This window comes from Lates calcarifer, linkage group LG3 (genome assembly GCF_001640805.2).
Source record: "Lates calcarifer isolate ASB-BC8 linkage group LG3, TLL_Latcal_v3, whole genome shotgun sequence".
Taxonomy (NCBI): domain Eukaryota; kingdom Metazoa; phylum Chordata; class Actinopteri; family Centropomidae; genus Lates; species Lates calcarifer.
In genome coordinates this window covers 6,789,944-6,817,849 of record NC_066835.1, presented here as the reverse complement: position 1 = coordinate 6,817,849, position 27,906 = coordinate 6,789,944, and the positions used below count along the sequence as shown (strand labels likewise).

Below are 27,906 nucleotides of genomic sequence, written 5' to 3'. Positions count from 1 at the left end.
CTGTTCTGTTATTATGCACCATCAAGTCTTGGTTTGCACAAATGCCTTCCAGATTAGTCTGCAGCTAGGTTTACAACAGTCCACAAGTGTTGTGGACTAAATATAGCAACACACAAATGAGGTGAAAAGAACAACTTCTTAACAGTCTCTTCAAGACACAAACTTGTTCTGCATCTAAATGTGTTCACTTCTCTTCTGTTTAAGTGTGCTGGAGACTAGTGCTTCCTGTAGAGCTATTAAATAATCAGCCAATAAGCAGTGGAACTGAGACTAAAGTACTTGTATTGGAATTCGTTTTATGACCGTGCTGAAATGAAAATTACCTCTCTCCCGCCTCTTTCATGTATCCCTTTTAGACTCTCAGCATAATTAGAGGTTGAGTTGTCATGACAGCACAACATGCCAATATGCCATGCCTACCTCAAAATTGTAAATCATTATTATTATTATCATCACTGTTGTCTTTTATCCCAGCATCATTAAGACTCAATAGAAACGTTCAAGCTGATGGGAAACAGCCAACCTCAGTTTGAAAATTCTTGCCACTGTGTGTGAGAAGGAGACGGAGAGAGGGAAGAGACAGAAACTGATTAGCATGCAAACACAGTGGCATCAGTCTCCTTGTTTTCACAGCTGAGGAGAGACTGTTGTGCATGTGTACACTTATGTGCACATGCACACACACAGTGTATTCATAACCTGAGCAGCGAACAGTCAAATTACTGTAGTCCAGAAAGAACTACAGTAAACACACAGCAGCGTTCAGGCCTTATGTGTGAGCACACTTGCACACCACACACCATATTAATGTAATGTATTCACCATGAATACTACACTGTGGTGAGTTAAACTACATTAAAAAACAGTTACATGGTTAGAGCAATTTTCATTTGCTTTTATCAGTTATCTGTTTCTAATAGAAATTATTCTCCATCCAAAGCATTTAACACAGGTGCTTACCACAATTTTCAATGACAGCAAGCAAACTGAAGTACAAGGCCATCAGAGAGGTCGCTTTGATTGAATTTATGGCATATAACCCATCACAAAATTCACCACATGGCGGTACGACATCTATTGCGTTCATTAGTGTAAGATAGACAGACACTGTGTAGAAAAGTCTCACAATCTCTAAGACCTGATCACTTTGTTCTCAGTGTATTTTAGCAGAAAGATAAATACTGTGTCATGTTGCTTTGCTGTCACTACATTTCACTTCTTAAATTAAGGTGTAACATGGCACAGCTGAGGTATGAGAATCAAATGGCTTTATTTCAAATTTGTATTCGATACATTGAGAATTTATAATTTTCATTATGTCTCCTGTAGCATAAATGTGAACAAACACTGTGTAATTAGACGTTTAAAATGAGCAAGAAAAAGTTTTTAGGTTACACTCTAGCATTTCCATGGTAGCAGTGTATTAGCCCCTTTAGTTCCTTGCCTTGTTTATTAGTCTATTTATTCAATTAAGTTAAGCTAATTAATAGTTAAGTAATAGATCAATATTAAAAAAAAAAATTAGGACAGCCCACGTTACTAAAGATAAGAGTCATTGGCAGCTGGCCTGACAGTAGTTTTGACTCATTATGGTAATTTCTTAACTCAAGTTACATGTGCGCTCTTTGCATTTGTTTTTATTATTTGTTTTTATCTTGCACAATGATGATTATTTCATGTTGGAGGCTAATGGTCACATTTAATCAAAAGGTGGACTGCGATGTTTGTAGCCAATTATAATCTCGAAAATGAAAGAGTGCGTTGCTAGTATTGCAGAGAACACAGTGTATATTAATAGAGAGCATCTCTCCTACTCAAAGCTAATTTTACCAGAACAAGCAGCAACAAGAAAGTAACTCATGGGTGCTCCCTCAACCCCCTCATCTCCATGCCTTTAAATTATACACACAAACAAGGCCATAATACACCCCCTAAGTTAAAATACATGTTAGTCCCTGTGGAGGGGAAAACAGGAGATTAGGACTGAGGGATTTGATCCAGGTTTATGCTGTTCTCTCACTTCTTGTCATCACACTTTCGTTCGGCCAACTCCCCGACTTAAGGCCTCATTTTTCAATTAGGCACTAAACTCGCTCATGCTTCACTGCTCTCTCATCACTCTCATCTATTCGGCCCCCGCCTTCCCCTCTCACTCATGCTAATATGAAGGAGGGATAGAGGGGGAGGAGGGCGGCGGTGGTCGAGGGGGAGTAGATAGAGACACTATTGTAGATCAGCTGTGATGGATGCAGGGGAAGGCTATAATGCTGGGAGGACTCCCTCTGCTGCTTTCCTCACTTTCAGAAAATATGTGACTGCCTATGGTGACTTATTGTTACAGCAAATACTTCATATATTCATGACTGATCCTCATTCTATTTTTCATAATACAGTACTACCAATACACAAAATACAAACACATCAATGATTCACCTCAGACTCAGGCTTTACATATACTGTAATAACTTTAAAGTTGGAGATATGCATACATGCACTCGTTAAAAAAAGATATACTACATATCTTCACAAAATATTGTGTCTTTTTTCCCTATTTCAGACACCTGCAGTGACTTAATGCTGAGGAAGCAGACTGCTTGAGTCGTGCTGCAGGGCTGGCTGTGTCTTTTTTTTTTTTTTTTTTTTTTTTTCAGCTGACCCAGTTGGGAGGCACATTGACTATGCAACTAAGACACAGACGGAAGAGAAACTTGGCAACACATGACTGGATAATCATCACGCTACTTTAATATTCAAGAGAGAGAGAGAGCGAGAGTGGGAGATAACATTAGGGAAAAGGCAACAAAACATGGAAGGCACTGAGGTTGAGATTCGAGGTGCAGCAGAAAAAAAAGGGGAAGAGGAAGTACTAAAGGAGAGAAAAGAAGCTGGAGAGGAAACAGTAGCAAAGGTGGATGCAGTAAGACATGAAGAGATAAGAGTTCTCTTCTAGTCCCAGTAGATATTTTCAGAAGCTAATTCCCTTTGCCTCTGTTAGCCTCCTTCTCTATAGCTACAGATTAAACGCAAATAAAGAGTTTGCAAAGAGATGGAGAAGAGAAAGGGAAGAATAAGACTGAAAAAGGAGTCTGGTGGTTGCCATGGTGACGAGAGGGGAGAGATTCCAGAGTGGTCTCGGCCATTACACAGTGTGTTGGGGAGATGGACTATGCAGCACTTAGGCTTATTGCAGTGTGGGCTGAAACAGAACAGATATCTAATATAGACGAGATGGGCTCGCACCAAAATGGTGGATGGTAAGCACAGTCTTAATAAAAAAAGAGGCTGTAGAATACTGAGGTTTTACTGCCAAAAGCTTTGCTGAGAAAAGCCAGTCAGGCTGAGAAAAAAAGACATTTATCCTGTTTGAGAAAATGGAAAGACATCCGGTGAGTAAAGTCCATACACACATACTCACTGACATCTACACAGAGACGTACAAAAGGCACACAAACAAATGTGAGCACACGTGTGCACAAAAACATAATCAGAGATACACTGATCCCCTCCCACAACAGCTGAGCACAAGCGCTCTATTACTACAAAGCCCAGAACAACAGTTGTAGTCTTTGGCGGTGCAATGGCTCACATGTAATGGGCAGACACAATAGCTAAAGATAGGACAGTGGTTTCCTGTCCAAGCAAGGGGATATTAAAGGACAACTCTGGTCATTTTGAACCTTATTTTCCCATGTTTTTTGACTGTAAAAGGCTGATGGGGACAAACATCTTTGGAATTGGTGCAGGATTGAACCAGAAAAGTGTATCCAGACACCACAAACAATGTTGCTGTTGCAATGTAATCGAATGGGCAATTGTACACATAAAAAGTACATCCACTAATTGACAGGCTTACGTTGTTAGTGTCTGGCAGCATTATAGATTTCTAGATTTCTACACAGAGAGACCGATTTATTAAGTTCAAGATCCTTTTTGTTTGACCACAAATAGCCATTATATCACTACCAGACTCCATTGACAATAAACAGTTATTTTACCTTGTAGAACACAAGATTTGCTAGAATACTGCTGCCTCCATTGGATAGTTTGTTTGGTTAGTTTGTTTGTATTTGTGGTGGAGGATGTGCTCAGATCCTTTACGTAAGTAAAAGTATAACAAAATAACGGGCAGCGGTATTCCAGCAACTCCTGTGTTCTGCGTGGTAAAATAACTGTTTTTGTCAGTGGAGCTGACAAAAAGGGTCTTAAACTTTAATTAAAAGGTCTCTCTCAGTAGGAATCCTACACATAATACTAGCAAACACTTGTAATAGCAGTCTAAGCCTGGGTAAAGAGATACTTGGTAAAGTCCCAGAATGCACATGGAAGTATACTGAACCTATTTATATCTATTTTTAGCATTTCTATACATTCACAGAATCCCAGATGTGAGTACACAGCTGTGATGCAACCAAGCTGCATTGTGGGTGATGCCAACTACACACAGATGCATCATTTACTATTAAGGACATTATTCACAAGTTTACTTTCCCTGAGGTAACCTTTACACACACCTGTTGGACTGTCTTGTGTGGGGAAAAGAAAAAAAAACACCTCACAGTGGAGAATATGAGCTGCCAAATAACATTAAAATGGAAAATTGTGGCAATAACCAAGATGCACTATAACAGACATGTCGTTTGATAGGCTGCTTATGGTATAACTTGGTCCATTAAGGATTGTAGCTATACTAAGGAGGAGCTATTGACATGCAGTAATAAATAGGGCTTTCTGTCAGACAATAAAATGAGATTATGTACTGTAGAATTCCATTATGCATATGGTCTTGTGGTCGCCCATTGCATTTTCCTGCTATAAAACAGGGCAACTTGTGCAGTTAGAAGAGAGGAAAAAGACCGGTCATGCGCTAAGTTATTTGTTTATGAGTATCTTTGGCTCAAATGGAGTGTAACAAACTGCTTAGATAAACAGCAACAGTGGAGACAGAGAAAAACCAAATGAGGAAAGGGCAAGCAGAGCTCGAGTAACGTTGAATATTATCGGTGAGAAGCTACTGAAGGGGTAACAGCAGGACAATGCATGTCAGTTTCAACATGGACATAATTTAAGATAACCACTGGACAAACACCAGATACTTCCTGAGAAGATACACAATGAGATCTCTGATTATGTGCAGTGTTTGGTTGCTGCCTGTTCTCAGAATTGTTCCCTGCTGACCATTGTGCACTATTTCTAACTGTGAACTAATCAAATCAAAGCAGAACAGTGGCTCTGTGCCAGTGGCTTCTGGTCAAACCAACTTTTTACAAAGCAGCACAAAGCAGCGTGTCAGCCTCTGTGACATCTTCCTGGTGTTTCTCAGCTTCCTGGGTAGTTCAATAGAAGAAAAGTTATTTGAAACTTCAAATGACTCCTGCCGACAGCAGGTATGAGGCTGCCAAATAACTCAGGAGAAGAAAAAAGATCTGTGGTGAAAAAGGAATGGGCAAATTTTAAATGAAAAACTTTAAAATCTTTTCACTAAATAATTCAGACATTTCTTGGTGCGATACAAATATCACAGAAAATGGCTAGGGTGACATATTCCTTTTAACAACTATTTAGTATTGACTTTGGTCAGCATGGAATATACCCAGACTGTGTTTTTTGCTTGTTTATCTAGGCTGCTCTTACTATCCAGCTGATTTTAAGCTTTGTGTTAATTTTAATCAGTAACCAGATAAAACAGGTCTAGCCGCAGGGTGGAGGTTTATTATCTCTGGCCTTTGTGCCAGGGAGCACTATTGGGATTTCTGTGGCACAGAGAAGTCAAAGAACCCATGAATACCATGAGGAAATTGTCAAAGTGGTTCAAAGGCAGAGCAGAATAGAATATTACACAGCAGAAATGAAGGGAAGCAGAATAGGGTTTGAGGTTTTGCTTTATCTGAGGAATAAGGAATTGAGTGCTACAATTCATATATTTTCATGTGCTGTGCAGTAAAAAGGCCAACCACGGGTGGTGTTCCATTCATGCAGTTACAGTGAAATGATGCTGTGCTTTGCATATCTCCTCCTACCTACAGGGGGGGCACCACATGTCAACACAGCGGGGCCTTTCTCTCTCCCCATGTGACACAGGTCATTGTAGTTGGTCTCGCTAGCGTCATGTGAGGTGGGTGACAGGTAATTACGGCTTTGCACTCATTTCCCCCCGGTGCTCAACAGGCCCAGATATTCATCATCTAGTCTCCCTGGTGCCAAAGACACCACATGATTTAAGATTTACATTATTTTATATTACTCAGTTAGCTTTACTGATGTATATGTATGTCATAGAGTGTATATAATGTGTGCATGAATCTATGGCTGTGTATAGGAAAACAAAGATAGTAGCTCCAGTAGTAGAAGTATTCAAACGAACAAAATTAATAATTTACAGTGTTTAACTGAAAACATACTTGCAGCAAGAGACAATTACATCATTCAAGGTCAGAAGCTAGACAAGTCTGACAGTTTTGGGTTCCACTGGTGAGAAAGAAAGCCATAACACCCCAACTGCCTCCCAGTAGAGTTAACAAACAGTCTCTTTTGCTCTTTTATCTTTGGTTTTTATCTAGTCACGCAATGTGGTCTTGGGCCTCCTGAGTCGCTCGATGTTGCTCCATCGAGCCACATCCCCACATTCACAATATCTCAAAAAGACTGACAAACTCCTGTCAGGTAATTAGCCTAATTAGTCACTTGCTTGTATTTCCTTCCCCTCTCCAGGCTCGCTTTTTCCTCTTGCGTGGGTTTGAAGAGTGCCATCATTAATATCATCCCGCTACGGGTCATAAAGCATTCTATGTCATCATGATAAAGGTCCCTGTCCTGGCCTGGGAAGGGAGAGATGATAACCTAGCTGGATAGAATGGCTTTAAATTAAACCATCTGATGATACAGTTAGTTCAGGGCACGTTGCTACTTTTGCTCTGGAATATGAGTCACGGTATAACACCACCTCTTCATGCTTTGTTTTTTTTCCCATTTGTTATGATATTTACACACTAAATCATTTTCCTTTGAACTAAGAAACACCAACAGGAGTGGCTGAACTATCTAATTATATCTCCTCTGCTATGCTATAGGAAAAAAATTAATAATTATAACTGTTTCTGTTGCTCAAAAACAAAACAACATGGAAGTTGTGTTACCTTCATAGACAGCTTTAAATCCCTGCCCGCTGACCGCGTAGTCAGACAGTAGCCACAGTGTGAGCCGGGAGCCTGTACTCACAATGGGTGAAGGCAGCTGGAACCCTGTTAACCTGAGAACAAATGGACAGAAGGACAATAACGGTCAGACAGAAAAAAAAAAGATCTAATCAACAGCACAGTTGGTTGCAAGGTCAGGTATGAAGCCCACTTCCATCAAGCCAGCTGTTCCCCCCGGCATTCAAGGATAACTTTTTGTGTAATGAGGCTTTGAATCATCCACAAATTATTAAAATGCCAAGACCTCAACAGGACAGAAAACCTCAACAGCTTTCTCTCAATCAGTGAAGACAGAGTAATTGCAATCATGTATCCGCAGCGAATTAGAAACACAGCAGCCACTGTGGGAATGAACCAACAGATGAACAGACAACAAACATAAAATGATCAGACTCTGAGACAACAGCCATTTATAATAGGCAACCAGTATTTTTAGATGTGGAATTCAAATGGAACAGGAAATGTATGTTTGCTATAGCTGAAGTGCACAACTTTGCAGCCTGTGAGGCCCACATGTGCTTGATTTTACTTTTCTTTTTAAGTTGAATATCTCTTTAAAGCTAAACTACCAGCTAGGTAGCAAATGACAAGCTACTTGAAATAGAGGGTTCTTTATTTACACTTTCCTGTAACTAGCTAACATTAGCTAGCCAATTTTGCACCTAGCACTAGCTCTTTAACCGTGCGGTAACGCTATCCCATACAAGGCTACTAGCTAGTTAGCAGTGGCAAAAATCTCCTATTTAGACATTTAGCAATGCAAATCAGTTTAAAAATGGTAAAAATTAATGATTTAAAATGTTTTACTATCTTTAATTATGTCCCTATATATAATAATGATAAACTATGGTCACGTGTATAAAGTCTTAGTTAAACTTACTTTTCGTTCCTCTTATCATTCTTGTTCAATCACTCAGTCTAACTATCATCATGTTATCCTGTTTGTCAGAGGTAAAACCAGATAGAATCACTATGTTTAGAGATGTCTAATAAAATACTGTAACAAGTAGTGTGGCAAATAAAACCTCTGAGGGAAACAAGCTATATAGTTTTGAGTAATGAGCCTTGCCTTATTAGCTTTCAGCAGCAGCTTTACCAGGTTCAGCTATTAAATCCATTTAACATGTTTTCCACCCACATACTGGCAGTCCTCACATACACACGCACATACTAATTAAAAAACAGGTGTCCACCATTCATTTGTTGCCAGTCACCACAGGTTGATTCATCTGTGTGTAGACATGACTGTGTGTGTGTGTGTGTGTGCACGCTACAGATCCCTGATTTAGAGATTCTAATAAGGGACAATGTTGCTAACCTTACTTTTAGCTCAACGTTGAAATTTCCCCTCCCAAGTGTCACTTTAATTTTCATTTCTGTTCCCACATGCACTCTCTCTCTCACTGCATGTGTATCCCACTCTTAACAGTCTATTACAACCCTCCCTTTTATCTCTTAGTGTTAGAGAGGCCTCAGTGTTTCACTTAATCCTTAAGTATCACATTGGAGGTGGTAAAAAAAATTGCAAAAACACCAGTGCAGGAAACGATGAATTGGACCAAAAAGGGAAGAGGACTTTAATATATGCATGATTTCACTCCTCTCTGTGAGATTGTCACGGTGGGATATCAGCTAAACGATGGGACACATGTTCATGCAAATAGCCCCTTCGCTGACCGCAAATTGAGTTGGAAGGCAGCCATCTTGGTTCAGAAGCGCACTGCGGGGAAGGGGGATTGATAGAGGATATGATGGAGGGGCCAAAGAGAGAGAAGGGGGTGGGGGGGTCTACAAACTGCAAGGGATTCTTGCCGCATCGTGATCATCTGGCATCAGCCAGATACGGCCCTGAATCATTTGTCTAAGCTAAGAGAAAACAAAATGGATACCTTTAGAAAACACACAAAAACTGGCTTCACATGCGAACAGAGATTAAATATTGCCATGGGATATGGGCTGAGGCAATCTGAGCAATGTATTGTGAAAATGCCAGCTGGGGGATTGCCTGTTATCAGGAAAAAGATGCGAGATATGATTGCAACTGAGCGATACAAAAAAGAACAGATTTGCAGCGCAGGTGTCTCAAGTGAGTGGTAAGTTGAGGAGAGAAAGAGAAAGGTAGAGAAAGAAGTCACATTAAAAAAAATAGCACGGTTATGGGAAGTCATAGGCTGTTCCTACTGTATGGAAAGCTGAGTAATAGCAGAAATAAGGGCCTTTCGAGGAGAAGAATGGACGTATATGTGTGCATGGCTGCATCCACACCGAGGAGTATATGCTGTATGTGTGTGTAAGTGTTTGCATAAGCATGTGTGTGTGTGTGTGCATGGAGAGAGCAGAGGTCTATTAAGAGGGCTTTCCACCTGACTGGCCTCAGCATCATCTCAATGAAGAACCTCTGCTTCCAATTATCCAACTGCTACCCATGGGAGCAAGAGAGGGGGAAGACAGACAGAGAGGGAGACGGGGTTTATGTGCAGAAAGATGGCCGTATAGGAAAAGCGTGAAGATATTGTAATGAGGAGGTGGCGGTGCTGAAGAGTGGGCAGAGGGAGAGTGGATGTATGCAACATATAGGGAGGTGAGGGAGACATATCAGTACGTGGTGATGTAAAAACTCCAACTTTGAGGCTATAAGTTGAGTGAGGATGAGTCATGGCGAGAGACTCCTTCTTTACAGCTACTCAGGGATTCATGCTCACACACTCAAACAAACACACACAGTTTTATCCGTCTGAACATTTTCCTGTGTGTGTGTGTGTGTGTGTGTGTGTGTCTCAGGGTGGAAGGTAAGTGCACTGCTGATACAGCTGACCACCACCCCCCACCCCCCCAGAAGGAGGGATGAGGGAAGGGAAAAAAAGAAGAAAAGAGGGAGGAGTAAAAAAAAAGAGAAAAATAGACACAGCAGCAAGATTTTGATGGCCAAGTAGAAGGGAAGACATTAGCCAATAAATGATGGGAGGTGAGAGAGAGACAGGGGGAGAAGGAGTTGAAGTGCAGAGTGAAGAGCAATGTGTGTATTTTTTATGTGTAGTTGTGCGAGTTGTGTGTGTGCATACTTGTTCTATATGAGACCGTATGCAGCTATAACTTGCCGTTGGTCAAGGCCAGGGCCTGATGTTTTCTACTGAGTGCCATTCATACTGACAACAATGCTGAGAACTAGTGGCCAGCCATTGCAACACACACACACACACACATACACACGAAAGGTTCCAGTCCCAGCTCTTCTGTATGTTTTTGGCAAAAGAAAAATATTCTCAGTGCTTAATTAGACAGATTCATTTTATTGTAGCTGTTTTAAAAATGACTGAAATGTTAAAACACTTGTGGTTTAGTGTGTCTGTCTGTCTGTGTGTCTGTGTGTGTGTCTGTAATGACTCATCACTGGCTCGCCTTACAGTGGGGGAAAAAAAAAAAAGAAAAAGAAAAGCTGACCAGTGTAGCCTAGCAGAGGTTAAAATGGCACACCATTCCCACACACATGATTTGATTCCTGCAGCTAATAGGAAGAACTTTCACAAGCAATTAGAGCGTATTTCTATCAGCCTTCTTATCCTTTCTCTTTGGGTAAGCTGTAATGTACCGCATCACTTTGCCCAAGGGCGTGATCTTGCCTTGATAGAGTTTTATGGTTAGCCTTCAGTGGTCTCAATTTCAGTTAAAAATCGCGGTATTTAATCTAAGAGCCTGGCAAATGTATTACCAGTAATCATAAGGGTTAGTGGTTTTGCATGAGAGGAAGGGACTGAAACTCTTAAATGTCAAAAAATCACTGTATTAGTGGACAGAACAATGTGCTACATTTTAGTTTCTTATGACAGATTTCTACTAGTTTTTCGCTCTTCATCATCACATGACATTGTCCAGAAAGTACACAGCCCCACAACAAAGGTGAAACTATCCTGAAATTAGCTGGAGGCTGCAGCAATTTGTAAATCTCACACACAGCTTTCCGCAGATCCCACAACCCATCAATATTTCAAACAAGACTGACATCTTTCTGAATAAAACGGGCTGGCTGTTTCTCTCTTCCTCGTGAAAGAGAGAAAAGCTGTAGCGTGCAACTGCTTGTTAATATTCACACGCGTATGACATCACAAGGTATTTGCGCACCGAGGTTGAACAGCACGGGTGGGAGAGTCTCTCAGATGTCCCTGACACCGAATGCTGATGGCGAGATAATCAGCCGCAGTCAGCGCCAACTGAGAGACAAACCGCAGTGAAGTCATTAACAAACCAGTGTCTCTAGAGGAAGAGAGGGAGAGGGAGAGAGACGGCGAGAGGGAGAAGAAAGAGACGAGGGTGGGAGGAGAAAATATTGCCGGGGAGTTGAGGAGACTGGGGCAGATGAAGTGGGTGACGGAATGTGAAAACCTAAACAGCGAAATAGTGGAAGGTGAACTTCTGCGCAGAGAGTGAAATAAGGGTGAAAGAGAGAGCCAATGTGACGATGAAAACAAGTGAATAATTTACAGTGTCAGAACAGTGATTGAATGCCTCACTCATTTTTTAAGGGGGCCATAAAAAGACACGGGTGGTAACACAGGAACTGATTAGTTGTCATTTGCCGTGCAGAACAGCTAAAGTCATCACCGGCTAAATCAAAGGATGTGTGTGTATGAATGAGTGGAGGAGTTACGGAACACTGTACCAATGGCTTTACTAGAGATAAGTGCTTCATAGTCTTAAATTATGTCTATTTCTCAAATCTAATTCTACCAAAGAGTTGGAGTTAAGTATGCAGTTATGGCTCACACACACACACACACACACACACACACATGCACACAGATTTACTTCCCCTAGGAGTGTCTACCAGTCCAGCAAGTGAGTGAGTGATGTGACTGGTTTATCTCTAGGCTATCTGCACTCCATTAACAGTGCATTACATAGCCCTGATGCTATCTGCATCTGCCCAACAACACAGATACCTGTAAGGCAACACACTGGGCAGCCCATAATCCCTCTTGTATTACATATAGGATATTCAGCAGATAATGCAAATTAAAAAAAAACAACAAAAAAAAAAGGAATATCATTTAAATGATTATTCAAATACTTTAATCCTTCACAACTGTGCTTGTTGTGGATTTCATGAATGCAAATATACATACAAAATGCAAATAATGCAGGATGTAAACTAATATTCTTGCATGATATGGACATGATATTAATAATTACAAGCACTGGTATAGAATCCTTAAGTGAGTAACACAAAGGCTCTGACAGCAGGGGTAAAGAAAAGAAATTGCATGCTTTGTTCATTTGTTCCCTCTTGTAGAGACATAAGTCAATTACGCTTACAGCAAACAAATCAAGGCTGACAAATGAAACAAGGTGACGTTCACGCGTCCAACGTGTTTTCCCCTGCTCCGCACAAATCGCTTTGCAATAATCCTCGGGCAGAAAACAATTAAGGATAAAATAAAACTAATTCAATGTCGTGCCACTCTCGCCCCTAGGAAAGTGACAAAGCTAAGTGGTAGCCATGAGATATGCTGTTGTTTACTCGCCACTGCCGGCACACAGGTCTGTCTGTCTGTGTGTGTGTGTGTGTTTGTGTGTGTGTGTGTGTGTGCATGGCTGGGTGGGTGGATAGAGCAATTATGACAAACAAGGATGTAGTAAATGATCAAGGAGAAAATAAGGACAGACATGAGAGACTCAATTGAGAGCCAACAGGAAGTAAGGTGAAAGATTACACAGCTATCCTGCATTTTAGATATTTAGTTGTGTTCAGTATATACTGTATGTTAGATTATAAGTCTACCATTGATTTACCATACATAAGTCTATTATTTTAATTAATTATGTGTGCTGTACAAATGAATATCATTATTTTGCACCTGTCTGCAGTTGTAGCAGTAATCATAGTTGTTGTGTATGGACTCCTCTATGTGGAGAAAATTCAAGCAACAGTAGCAGTGTGAAGTTATGCTTAAGCAAACAGGTTATATAACACACAGCCCAAAGAAGATCAAATAATGTGATGATGAGTCAGCCTTACAAGCGTCAAGATTTTGATGCGTAACAGACAGAGTTGGCTAAGTGTAGAGTGTAGTGAAGCGAGGCGTGTGGCATGATGGAAAATGTAAAGTGAAAACAAACAAACAAAAAACCCTGCTAATATGCACTTGGGTAATGGCTGAGTGCAATGCTGCTTTTCCCAGAATCTCACAGATTAAAAGGATATACTGTTTAATCAAATGCAGCCATTTGCCACTTAGTACAGCACACAGCCAATATCTCTTTAACCAGCCGAGGCTTTTACTTGTAAACTGTATCTTTCTCTCTCGCTTTCTGACTCATCCACCCCCCACCCCCACCCCCCTTCTACAGTGCAATATACAGCTAAAAGCATGTGGTCACTCCTGTTTATTGACTTTGGTGTGGGTCTGTTACGGTCAAACTTTGCTTCACTCATTCAGCCCTGACATTGACTTCATGTTTGCCATTTTTTTGTTGGAAAGGTTATTGTGTCTTGTTTCCCCCCGACCAAGCAATAACGGGTGATGTTCCCATCCCACCGATGTCATTCTCTGTCGACATGGAAGTTGCAGTTAATGTTTTATCAAAGACAAATGCTGGTTCAAGAGTTATTATTTTGTAGTTTGACTTACTACAACCTCCACAGCCACATCTGCGTCATCCACACTTGTCAGTATTTTTGTTGCCATTTTTCCATCGCTATTTTTCACAGATGTAACGAGGCAGCTAGCTGTGTAGGAAGTTAACATCCACATTCTCATCCAAGCCTACAGTGCAAGGCTCTGATTGGACAATTACAGTCAGAAATAATCATTAATGGCCACAACACCAGACCCATTTGAATCTGAATAAATGATGTGGGCAGTGATTCAAAGACCTGGGACCAGGCTTGGGGAAAGCCCTTTGCTACCCCCGTGCACAAAGCCAGATCCATGAGGACATGGTTTTCTGAGCTGCCTGCACACACCTTTGAAATGAACTGGAACACCGACTACAAGCCAGGCCTTGTCACCCAATATCAGTGCCTAATTTCACTAAAACTCCTGTGGTCTGTGCAGCCAGGTTCCTAAAATCTTGAGGAAAGTCTTCCCGGAGTAGTGGAGGCCAATAGTGTCAAAATAATGCCCGATGTCAAATATGGGTGTCCAGTTGTCTGCATACTTTTGGTCATGTAGTGTCCAAATAGCTGTTCATATATGACTCAATGGATAAGAGGTGTGGTTTCATATGTGTAGTGATGCATGCCTGCAGTACAGGACTTTAAGTCTAAACCACTGAGGTTTCTTTCAAAAACACTGGAAGAAGGTCTGAATCTATATTCAAAATTTCACTAGCATTGCTCTCTCTCTCTCTCTCTCTCTCTCTCTCTCTCTCTGTGATCTTCAGTTTCTCCCTGGCTCCACAGAGGGATGCCACTAATAAACTCCAAAACAAGGTTGGGCAGAAGATCTGATTAGCCAGCGGGGCTAATAGGGACACGGTGACCGATGGAGCGCCCAACCAATGCTATTTACTTTCTACCCGTCGCTCTTCTTTCGTTCCTGTGGCAAGGATGATCAAAGAGCAACAGAGAGAAGGAGACAGCGAGGGAAAAGAGACAGGAGCAGGAGGAGAGAAGAAGGAGGAGGAGGAGGAGGAGGAGGGGGTGGCAGTGGAGCATTTGTGTGTGTGTTACTCAAAAAAGCACTGGTTCTGATCTAGAATTAGCTGCAGGCTCTCACAAACACTGATGTATTCATACGCCATTCATCTTGTGCTTCTATACTGTTGACAGTCTCTTCTTAGGTCCCGTATATCTCAAAATGAATGCCCTCTGTCTGTTAATTATGTGTCCTTTTTGGTGTGGAGACTGAATTCAACTGTTCTGTTTTAGCCCTCAACACCTCTGCACTGCACTATATGTAAGCTCTATAGACCAATTCACATCCTTTATGACGGGAATCGATAGCAGTATGTTTACAGCAGAGGATGGAGCATTAACCTTTGCCTTTCCAGCAACTAAATAAGCACAAGTGCAACTGGTCCCATACAACAAGTGCCTAATTACATGCCAGGGAAATACTTTTGACACAGCACAGCTAGTGCGTACACATGTGCACGTTGTGCACTTTATCCATTATCACGTTTCACAAGGTGTTTGGATAACTAATTAGACTGCTATGCTCTGTGTCTCCCAGGGATGAACAAGAAAAAACAAAGGCAAAGGATGAAATCAAGGAAGAAAAACGTGACTGCAGCAACACTGAGGGGAAAAAAGAAAAGGAAGAAAAAAAAAGAAAAATCAACACAGGCTGGAAAAATATGCCAGGGATTTGCCTAAGCCGGAAAACAAATGGTGCACAAGGAGAACGTCTGTGTTTCACAGTCCCATAGATTACAGCTGAAGAGAATGTATTCCTTCTGTTTTTGGGCATGTGGTTCGTGGGGCAAATACCAAAGGTTCAGTGCCACCATATTGCTATTGTTGGCTGTCTTACTGTTGCTGTCTCTTCTTTTTTCTTCTTTAATTTGTTCAGCAGTGGGTGGCAGCCCAGAGTACCAAATGTTTTTAAAAATACATACTTCAACTGAGATCAGGCTGAGAAGTCTTTTCACATACACCACATCCACTGAGCATTAGTACCAATGTGAAGACATGTTTTGGTAAGTAACTCTTGAGCCTTTTGGTGTATCAACAAAACTCTTTCTCCCTGAGCTTATTAGGTCAAGACAAGTTCATCTAATAAAGTTTGGTTAATTTCAGCAACTTCATCTGGCCACCATCTTGTTTTATTTCTTCTTCTACAGCTGATGTGAGAAGAAGTTTCTTTATTGTGGGTATACAGGAGAATTTTAAGGATTAAAATCTCAAAGTTTCAATTTTAATACATGTCACAAGTTTGTCATAATGCTGGCTAAAGTGACTAAAATACAAGTAAATTGATGATATAATTTACATCACATCAATTTGTGTGTGTTCCATTTATCCTAATTTCAACAGAAGCACTTAAGTCTCCCAAACTGACAATTTTTCAAGTGCTTGCAGTGATGACCTTGCTTTCATGAATAGATTTATTGGTTTCTTACAATGGTTGGCGAAACATTCCCGCAGTTCTGTCAATAGACTTATGCCATTTATGTTACCCCATCTGGCGGTGACAAATTTGGCAGTGAAGGCACAAACAGGAGGTGGGCTGCAGGTCCGCAGCTCTTCCTCCAATCAAGACTGAAATTGCTCAGCAGGCGGAAGAGTCCTCATTGTACCTTTGTGCCCTGTGCTCTGCTTGATGTGTTTTTGTTTTCTCCTGGAATTGCTGCTCGCTGATATATTTATGTTAAATTTAGATTCCTTTCTTGTAGAGGAAAACATTATTTGAACCAGCCCTGTCACGACAGCAGGAACATCATGCATGACAACAAATGGCAGAACATGTAATATTACTGAAACAGTGATGTAAAAGATAAACGGAATACAGCAAAAGGAGTTACTTTATGTCTGTATGTTGTCTTGCAGAGCTCTTATCACTGTCATCTTTCAAATGTTTAATGCTGCAGAGATGTTTATGAAGTTTTGGAAATCGCTAGCAAGCGTGCATATGTGTTCACCAAGTACTTGTATATGCATGAGAGATGGGATTATGTATAAACAGCACAAACAGATTGCCTGACTTAGTTTAAAGCGCTGAATCTCAAATCCACAGCTACAAATCACTGCAAAAAAACAAGGAAGCAAAGAAGTAGCTTTTTTATCACATAAAATGATCACACTGACGAACAGCAGATTACAGAAAGCCAGGTGTTCAAGCCTCTAGAGCAATGGCTATGCAATATGAATGGACTTTTTGGCATTATTATCTATGGAGAGAGCAGCCACAGATGTGCTAGGGTCTGATGAACTGTTACTGCAAGAACTGGGATGTTTATTGTGTGTTCTTTGTACTCTTTTGATAAACAGTCACTAGTTTTAGGCAATGACCTAATCATTTCATCATCATTGACCTGTAGTAATGAGATGTTAGGTCAAATCAAGTTGTCCATGATTGGTTGAGCAGTGGTTTTAATAGAAGTGAATCACCTACTGTTCCGTAGTATTTTGAGCAATGGTAAAAATGAAATGGACCACTTCCACTGAGTTCCTTAACCAGAGTGTGAAAAATCGCACACGGTGTTTCATCCAAATAAGGTTTCACTATGACAAAGCTGTTGCTGCTGTGCTGTTTCTCCAGCGGCACAAAAGACACAGTTCCCACTCGAAAATTGCTTTCTTCCACAGGAATTAATAGATTGTCAAGTCATTGTTTATAATCAGTCCTTAAAATTATAAATGCGTCCTTATTACAGCTTGATCAATTCAAAATTATTGGAAACAAAGAGAAGTCACACCAGCAGTGAAATGAGCTATGACAGGTCTGCTTCCCTGTCTGCTCTTCCTCCTTCAACAATTTTGAATCCAGACACACCAAACATGTTAAACCTGCCGCACATGCGCGCTCGTGGGTCGCGCTGTGCCTCAGGTATTGTAATGAAAATTGTGACTGACGTGATTTGCATAAGTTGTCATGCAAATCAACAAAATGAATTCCCTGCAGTGAGAAAAGCATAACATCTGCCTCCCACCCTCCCTTTGTTAGCTAGTGTTTATCAGTTTATATCATGAAATTCTAGGCTTTGTCTTAGCTCCTGTCATAATAATTTCTCTGTACACTGGTTATTCTTTGGGCCTGACAAGTTCCAAAAAATTACTACAAACATTTAAATATGAACAATGCATATCAACCTGTGCTTATTAGGATTTTGTACACAGGCCTAATTATAACAAGAAAAATGCATGACTTTAGCTGTGTACAATTTTTATTACATGGGCATGAAACAATAAATTCGAAATTCAAAATAAGACATCTTTAACTCAATATCTGATCTGGTCAAATCTAATTCTGTAAATTTCTCCCATGAGCATCTTCATCTGCTGACATGGGCAGCAATTTGGAGCCTGTGCTGCTGTGCTATGCATAACTAACCACTTCCTAATAAAATCAGTACCAATGAATTTATATATTTTATGCAATGTCATGCAGGAAACTGCTGTCAAATCAATTAAGATTATTTACCATAATTCTGATTTTGTCCCTTTTAACATAATGCTCAAAGAAACATTCACATTCAGATGTTATTAACTGAGTCTGTACAAGGCAAAATGGATAATTGTGTCCTTTCCCTTTTTGAGAACACGTATGGTCATGGTCATAATTATGCTTCTATTTTTAGTGATTGTATTTTTATAACCGAAGGAAAAACAGGCCGGCCTCCCCAAAAATTGGTGCATTCCTTCAACTCAAATGAAGGGCTGCAAATGACACATCTTTTTGAAGGGCGAGTAGCATATTTAATCGTTTACCTCAGCAGGAAAACATTTAATTTCATGCCACTGCTGAAGTGTATCCTGTGAAGAACATTGATAGACCTGGGGACGGGAGAATGTCAATAGCAATGCGCACAATGAGTAATACGCAGGATGTAAGGTATAAATTCACAGCCATCTAGTTGATTATTTCTCTAATCTGGGGTTACAGGGCCTAATAATTCTGCCTCACAGGTGAGCAGATGCCATAAATCTCGACGTCGTTTCACTTTTTTCCCAGTGCGAGATGATGAAAAACAAACTATCACTCTTCCCCCTGTTTTTAGCAGTCTGTCGTTAAAGCTGGCGTTGATAAGTGGCAGTCTCTCCATTAACAGCCCAGACTCAAAGGAACCATAAATCCAACATTGTGTGTGTTTGTGTGTGTGGTTGTGTCAGTGTGTCTGCTTGCACATGTCTAGGGATGTTCATGAAAAAAAATCCATCTACATAGAGTACACAAATGTGTGCGTGGAAGCTGTTGAATAAGATGCGCAATCATTGCCATCACAAACAAGTGTAACCATGCAGCCTTGAAGCCATATTTCTCACACACACAGAATTAAACACTCCTCATTTAGATATGTATCCCTGGCGCAGATGTCACACAACATGTTAATATATCAGCACGTGGATCTCGGGATGAACACTCAAAAAAGAAACGTGCGTATGCAAACGTATATTGAACACGTGTGCGCCACAGCGTTCACGGACTGGAGTCATTTTCCAAAGTGTGTGTTGCAAGAGATTGATGGCCAAGGCCTTCACAGAAGAAAAATTATTGCCATGGCAAGTGTTTAGGCAGGAAGTGCCATTGTACGTCACCCACTCTCACCCTGACCTGTGGACATTGGCTCTTTACAAGCTTGACTCATTGACTAACACTGTACTTGTTCACACATACAGCATGAGCCATGGATGCACACGAATATACCAAATGCTGTGAGAGATAGGAGACTGAATAAACACAAACTTTGATGGCTACATGCTAACGCCCACTACTGTATATGAATGTCTGGTATATGACTGGCATCAACTTAGGGGTGATAAAATAAGACATTATAGCTGCTCTAAAGCTAAATACAAGTGCTAGAATATTAAACAACACATAAACAGCACTTTTTATGTAAGCATCTGTTATCATTTTAAAGAAATATGACAGAAAAATAATGCAATGGATCCACAGTATGACAAAAACCTGTTACAGTGTTTTATACGACACCTACATGATTTTGGTGGACACCGGCAACAAACAATGTTTTTAATTCTTGATTATTCAGGTGACTTTTTTAAAGAATTCATTTTAAAGGTGTTATAATATGTAGGTTTTCTTAAAGCCAACAGCAGCATGAACAACTATTTTACCATTCTAGAAGAAATGTTGCAAGTGCTCAGCTCCTCCTGTTTTGTAATGCCACTTTGCGATAGTGAGTCACTGTAGCATCCAGTCTGCCTTCAATCCAATATACAAGGTTGAAGAAGTAGCACTGCCCAGAGGGTGTATTCTAACCTCTTGTAAACACATGGCTGAAGGCTAGGTTAGGGTGGATGGTGGCTATGTAGCAATAGCAAAACCTTACATATAGCACCTTTAAATCAGCTATAACCAATATTTTCATATTAACTGCTGATGCTAATGTTCCTTCATATCTGGCAGATGTCTAAATAAGGAACTTTTTGCTAACAAGTTTGCCATATCAACTGAAAATGTGATGATATGTGGGTTGTGTTTGTGTTTAAAGTTTGTTTCCACCACCCCCAAGTGTCCAAGAAATTAGTTCTTGCAGGTTCAATTAATCATGTAATTAATAAAATGTTGTTTTCATGATCTGTTTTTAGATAGCAGATTGATGCAACTCAAATCAAAACTTTAAACTACCAGCAGAGACAAAATGAAAGCGCATGCACAATATTTTTCCCTCTCATGCATATACTGTAAAAGCACATATACTTTCAAGTGCTTGCCTAAAAGCAGAAACATCTCTAAAAACCTTATGTATCTGGAAAAATTACAGGGTTAACAGTTTTCCAGCCCACTGCCATTTACTCTGTACTTAAAAGTGTGTGTTTGAGTGTGTGTTTGTGAGTGTAGTGTTCATTTTATCTCTATTCCAATAAACCTTGATTTTGTTGACACTGAATCAGCTTGCTGGGGTGGGCTGTACACTAGCCTAGATCCCCCTTTGTAAGCACAGTCTAGGCACACACATACAAACACGCACACGCACACACACACACACACACACACTGTGCTTCTCTCCTTCGCCTCCACACACAAACTGGTATTGTGACACCCCAACCTCACAGCACTGAGGGCTGACTGTAGTGTTAATGCCACTCCCAGCACCATGCACTGGTGCTCCTTATTTAGGTCCTATCAAGCCTGCAGGCTGAAAATCTGTCTCTTCCACGCCTCCTCCTCTCTCTCACTTTCCCGCCCTTGCCAGACTGCCAGGCCTTAAGTCCCTCCGTTCCATCACTCCATCACAGAGAAGAAGGCGTATGGAGAGAGATGCCTTCACACACCCCAATAGCTTTTCCCTCTGCTAAAATGTACTCAGTGTTCCCAGATTGGCAGTTACAAGGTGAAATGTGACACAAAAGGCTGCTTTTTACAAGTAAGAAATGTGCGCTCAGAGTGACAGTGTGTGAGCTGGTGGAGGTTCAGTGTCTCGCTTAAGGTCGTGTTGGCACTTACCCTAGTCATGAAAAGGGCTCTGTGACTACTGTTATAATACCACAGGCTCTGTTTAACCCAGGACAACAGGATTACTAGGGTTAGATGTTTCATAACAATAATCTAATTATAGATAAATGCTCAGTCACTTAACTTATCATTTACCTACATTAATAAAAATATAATTAACTATTGCAAACAGTTTTGGCAGCAGATATGAGGAAATTAGAAAAGGGGTATTCAAATGGAAATTGAGAAAAAAATGTTTTGCCATTCACACACACACTCACATACACACCACTACTCTACTGACCATTTTTCCAAATGTACCATTGTTTATTTACTCTCTACCTTTCAGGCAGTCAGTATTTTCATAAATGTCTATGTTCAAATCTACTTGCAGAGGCCTGCTGAAACTGTATGAAGGCAATCTATTACAGAAACCATTTTACTGTCTAGGGTGGCACTATTGTCATGTGGTGATGCTGCTAGACTCCTTTGAAAACTGTCCATTCAACTGATGCATTCAAAAGTACTCCCTTCATCACAGAGCTGAGGGACAGATATTATAAAGGTTCACATTTATAAACTATGTTGTAAGATATTTTCCTATGGACCAGAAATAAGTGATAACATGAAAGGGCTGAAAAAGACAGTTGTGTAACAATGGAATGAAGGTGACAGAAGTGTGAAGGATGACATATCTTAAGCTAATATCAAGCCATGGCAAGTTGACTTTAATACTGTATTGAAACAGATGGAATAAAATTGCTTCCTAGAAGATGGGAGATCCATCTAAGAAGGACAATGGTCAGTCATCTATGTTAAAGGAATAGCCTCATTGGCTTTCTTCCCCAGAATTTAATGAGAGGATCAATAATAATCTTGCATTTTTAAGTTACCTTAGTAGTGGAGTTGAGATGTTTTTAGCCTAACTTAGCAAAAAGTACGAAGTAGCACTAAGTTAAAAGTTCAAACATACCCTTATCAACACAGAAATGTTGGGGGTTTAAGGGTTACATGGTGTAGCTATTTCTTTGCGAACAAAGGTCAGGGTGCAATGCTTATGCACACCTCAACTTTTGCTGTCACAGTAATGTTGCTGGGCTACAGGGCTCCAGAGATCTACTGTATACCAAACCCATACCTTTGTCATACAGATGCTGCATAGAAGTACAGCGTAACTTTGGAGAGAACCGTATTTAATACACAGACAAGAGAGTGATTGTGTCATTTCTCTCATCTTACATAGTTAAACATTTTCAAAACTTTTTCTTCAAGTATTTGCATTTTTAACAAATCAATAAGATAAAAACAAAAAAAAAAAAACAAAAAAAAAAAAACAATGGTATGATCCTCTACAATCTGCTGCACGGCTTCCTCTAATGGATCCAGATAAGTTTATTTGGTTTAATTTTACATCCTGACACATACAAACTAAAATAAATATGCTATTAATGTGTTTCTAGTAAGTCATACTGCAAATTAGTGGATAAAAACATTTTTTACATAGATATTTGAACTACTTAAGTCAGCAAAACTGATTTCACCTTCAGGTTAGTTTTCTCTGTGGTTCAGCCTCTCTCAGTGTAAAGCGACTGATAGCTTTCACAACACTGACGGCACAAGCTGCACTTAATCACTCCACCATCTCTGAAAATGAATGCTCTGCTTAATTAACCGCTCTGGAATACCGGCAGCAGCTCATACTTCTAATCTAGGACGTATATCATTGCATATGATTTCTCTGTTTTTCTTTTTCAAACAATTCCAACTTCCATCAGATTTTCTCTGTGCTTCCTGTGTGTCAGTTGGGGATCGGGGGTTTAATGAAGTGCTGCAACAACAGACTGACTCATATATGCATTTCCTAAGGAGTGACTGTGACTCATAAATAAACTGCTGCAGGAGAACACACACTCACAAACACTAACCAGTGTGCATATGCTGTATAGTTAGAAACACAAGCACAACTATATAGCCGAACTGATTTGTAAACTGGCTGTCTCCTGATAACAACAATTTTATTGGCTTTGCTGTGACAGCAATGAATAAATTAATGGATAAATAAACAAATCTAAAGAAAAGCGACTGCTTTGAGAAAGAAATCAAAGGTGATCATTTGAATGTGAAGTGAGACAAAACATTAATTTTTGATGAGTGCTTGAGATTAAAGGAAATGTTTCAAGCCCCATGACCTATAGTGTGGTATACATGAAAGGCTGATCAAATTCAGCAAATGCAGCATGCAGGACACAAAATGGAGAACAGGCAAAGGAGATAAGATATTAAAAAAATAGGTGAGGAGGAAATGAGAGGAGTGAGGGAGAAATTGGAGGAAGAGGAGGCAAGAGAGATGGAAAGAAAATTACTTTTGACACAAGCGGGAGCTGAGAGGAGGAGGGAGGGCTGAATTATCAGACATGCATCTTTGTGTGTGTACGGAAGTGTGCCAATGGATGTGTGTGTGTGTGTGTGTGGCGTAAGTGGGGGTCTTTGGGAGTGTAAATATACATGCATGTTCTGACAGACTGCTGTTGACGAGTGAGAGCTGCTGCAGCTCGCCTTTTCCCAGCCTTTTTTCCAAGCTTGCTCACAGATAAAGCTTCAAGTCTCACTTTTACAAAATGCCCCCTTTGAAACAGGGGGAAGTCTGGTCAAAGACAACACAAGCAGAATCTAAAGGAGATCTGTGTTCCCTACAAAATCTTGTACACTCCTTCTGCTCCTCCATGTCTCTCATTTTTTTCTGCAGTTTTCTCTCTCTTTCCTCTCTTTCCTTCGTTTTTCAAATTCATTTTCTTTCCCCTCACTTATTTTCAAAGCGCTTAGACAGTGAGAGTGGAACGCTAACCCTACCCCACCCCCACCACCACGTCCCAGTGGAGCATCAATATACAACAGAGCCCAGAGGTCCAAACAGGAGAAAGGCTGAGGAGTACAGCGCAACACCAATCCATAATGGATTTTCTTCTCTCTCTCATTCCCTTTCTGCAGCGAGATGCAATGGAGGCACCACTGGCACAGAATGAGAGATGCTGGGAGAGGACGACGGGGCACAGAAGAGATGTGGGGGTGGGGGGTATCGACAGGGAGAAACAGAGAGTGTCAATAACAAAAACCCTTAAGAATATTTCTCTCATCTGTCTCTAGAGGGCTTGCATAACATATGCTTTACACTATTAGCAGGGCTAAGCTCATAGCAGAAGGTGACAGGAATTAAAAGCAGCTTTGGTGTAGCTTCAACTGATCAGATGGAGAAATTGTCACTAATTAAGTTAGCCTGCATGTGAAGGGCTGCCAAGAGATCTAATAGATGCAATAGATAGAGACTGTGAGCAATAATATCCCACAATGCATAAATGCATCAGTGAATAGCAGTTTTCTGTCTGTATCTTATAATTGCAGCTAATACTAAGAGTTTTTAGTTGTTAGTTGTTAGTTTCAGACTAACAATATTTGCTTCTAAAATCCTGAATTGCTGAAAAAGTGTAAACTTGGTGAGCCTGAGACTCTGCAAACCAGAGAGCCAATATGTTTCACTTTGCAATGTTAACACAAGGCAGCACTTTCTGAGGGCTGTTAAATTGACGGTTGTGCGGGAGGATGAGACTGTTGATTCAGAAATTGTTTGTTTCAGTCTTTACACCCAAGTGGGCCTTGTTTTCGTTTTGCTGGTAGCTCTGAAGTACAAAATGTGCCCCAGAATCCTGCTGAATAACCTTGACTGTTGTCACAGCGTGCACAACGTAAGCATCACCAAAGGATCTGCCCTTAAGTGCCTCTGAGTGCATTGGTGATTATAGTCTTGATTATAGTTTTGCCTCTTTTCCAGTTTCCAGTCCACCACTTTCATCAATATCTCCAAATAGTCCAAATGGCTCTATAAAGGACACTTTCAGTTTAATACAACTTGGGGTTTAATTTCATGGTTTTGGCTGTCTTTTTTATTGGCCACAGAAGCATTGTACCTACTACAATAATTGCTGAGCTCTGGGAAAGTGGTGACATCACCACAGCGAAATCTGTTGATGCAAGAGATGAGTGGTTGGACGAGCAGATAGGTTGTAAACAAGAGTTCAGCCAGATTACCTCTGTCTTTACATGGAGATAAAACAAATAGAGAGAGCAGCCAAAATGTGACTGCTAGGTCATAGCTGAACCAGGATGTTGGTGTGTAAACTGTGATGGATGTTTAATATGGGCAATGTGGGTAATAATTCCATTGTTTATCTATATTTTCTACCCACAAAACATTAACGCTATGCAGGACTTCCATGGGCTGCAAGTACAACATGTTAAATGAATGAATAGATATGGTATGTTTGAATAGATAAGACTTACACAGCAGAGTATGCAACTGAAAAACAATTTGTATTCTGGCAGTCCAACAATGTAAGACTTTATGTCCTTTATTAGAAGCACTTAATCAAAAATAGTCAATTTTGGGGGTTAACTTGATTGGTACGCTGTCATTATTACTGAGAGGAATCATTTCCATAATTATGTAACTAATGTAATAAACCAGAATTATCCTTTAGATGTTGCTCAATCTTACCTCTGTCAAGTACTGCATACTTTAATTGCCATTCACTTCAAATCTCAAATTGATGACTACATTTTTATCTCCCATGGGTTTCATAAGATGAAGATCTATCTCAGCGTTCAGGTCAAATAAAACCCTGGACATCATAAAAACCAACACGTGCATGTATATGTAAAACATTTAGGCCAACTTTACCGTGTTCGCAGGTTCCCAGGGCTGGGTGGCCCATCATATACAGACAGGATGTCAAAGTCCTCCTCTAGGGCGAAGCCTTGAAACACCAGCTGTATCCGGTTGTGCTCTGCCGCCACAATCACCCATGTACAGTTGGCATAGTTAGGATAACCGTAAGGGTAGCCGGGGCTCTCTATCGTCCCATTGGGACTGTGTAGTGTGTAACTGCAGTTCTGAGCTGTGAAGAGAAAAAAAAAGAAACAGGCCATCATTAAAAGGGTGTAAGGCATGTTAGAACAGCTGACACAGTGTTGAAATTTTGAAGTATTACTGAGTTTAAAGCAAAAGAAAAAGACACTCCTCGACATCCCCAAATAGAAATTACACAAATACACACACGCAAATGCACACCCACAGTCAAACAGTTTGCACCAATCACCGCAACATCCATTATCACCTACAGCGTGCGGCATAAGCCATTAATATAGCAGTGCTAAATGGCTCACCCTCTCCTAGCTTTCCCCACCTCCATCATCGCACACTTGTTCACTCACCGGCCCTTTCACCACATTTGTAATAGGTTCCCACGTTAATACATGACATAGCTGGAGGAGAGAAGATGAGGGGGCAGCAGGGGAAGAGAGGACACACACACACACACACACACACACACACACACACACACACACACACTTGAATAATACATTTAATTGTGCTAATCTTGGATGTTTCTCAGCAGCCACTCGCACTGCCAATCTTAAATTCTAATTGTGTATGAATACACTGGATAGTCGTTTGCCATAAGCAGGCCTCAGTGCTGTAGTTTTTGAGCTAAGACAGCAGGAATCTGACGTGATCCGAGTTAATTTTCCTTTGAAGACGAAACCTCGCAAAAGTCGAGTTATGGTCACACACAAAAGAAACCTGCATGAATAAATATCGTCATAGAGGGACTAAATTAGAATGTCATGCAAGGATACATGCTATTTAAACAAACAATCTGTGTTTTCCCTTTGTTTGCTTCAGCCACAAACCTGAATCATAATGCAGCCTGATTAAAATGTAATTAGGAGAGTATAATTGGAGGACATCTGTTATCTGCATAACCCACATTATTCAACAACACAAACAATGCAACAGTAGAGTAGTATGATTTTGGTTTTGTTCATTTACATCCATGCTTATAACTGTGTAGATGTCTGCGATAAATCAATGCATGGAAATGAGCTAAACTACCTGAGGGCATTAAAACAGGGCATTAAAAAACAAGAATCTTGAGTAAACACATCACGACTTTGAAATGCTTAAAAGCGAAGGCTGCTTTGTCAAATCCCTCCAGGGAGGGAATGTGAGTATCATTGAATTATTGAATGCCCGTGAAACATACAGATTCTGTGCTACTTTGCACACGCTCCCCGATGAGCAGAACAATCCCAAAGCTCAAAATCCGTCCAGATTTACACTCCGAACTCATGTCTGAAAATCCAGCGAGGATTTACAGGTAAATAAGGCACCAAACATGAATACAACAGGAAAGAAAAAGAAGGAGTCATTTTTATTACTCTGAAATAAAATAACAACTGTTTTTAGAGAAAGTACAGAGAGAAAAATAGAAGAAACGATAAAATAAATAATTAGATAAATAAAATAAGCATGGACATGGATAATCCCTGGTTAGCCAGATGAGCAAATGTGGATTTGTTTTCACAACAATAATCAAGCCCTGGTGTTTAAGATTTCAGAGGCTACATGCCGCATCAATGTGTTTATGAATTCTGAAATGCCGCCGGAAAAAAAAAAAAAAAAAAAAAAAACACTAGCTGACACACACACATACACACACACCTGCAACACAAACAAGCCAAACCAATATTAGCTTTCTGTTCCAAGTAGCACACAAAAGCTGAATCGCAATGCATTTTTTTTGGGGGGGGGTAGTGTTAGG

General features: G+C 40.4%; 1 protein-coding gene across 1 annotated transcript in view; it reads right to left on the bottom strand.

Moving 5' to 3' along the window:
- csmd2 (CUB and Sushi multiple domains 2) overlaps positions 1–27,906 on the bottom strand; it is a 223,016-nt gene that overhangs the window by 180,914 nt on the left and 14,196 nt on the right. Inside the window, 2 exon segments of the mRNA XM_018701481.2 lie at positions 7,134–7,246; positions 25,983–26,199. Of these exon segments, the coding sequence (XP_018556997.2) occupies positions 7,134–7,246; positions 25,983–26,199 (330 nt within the window).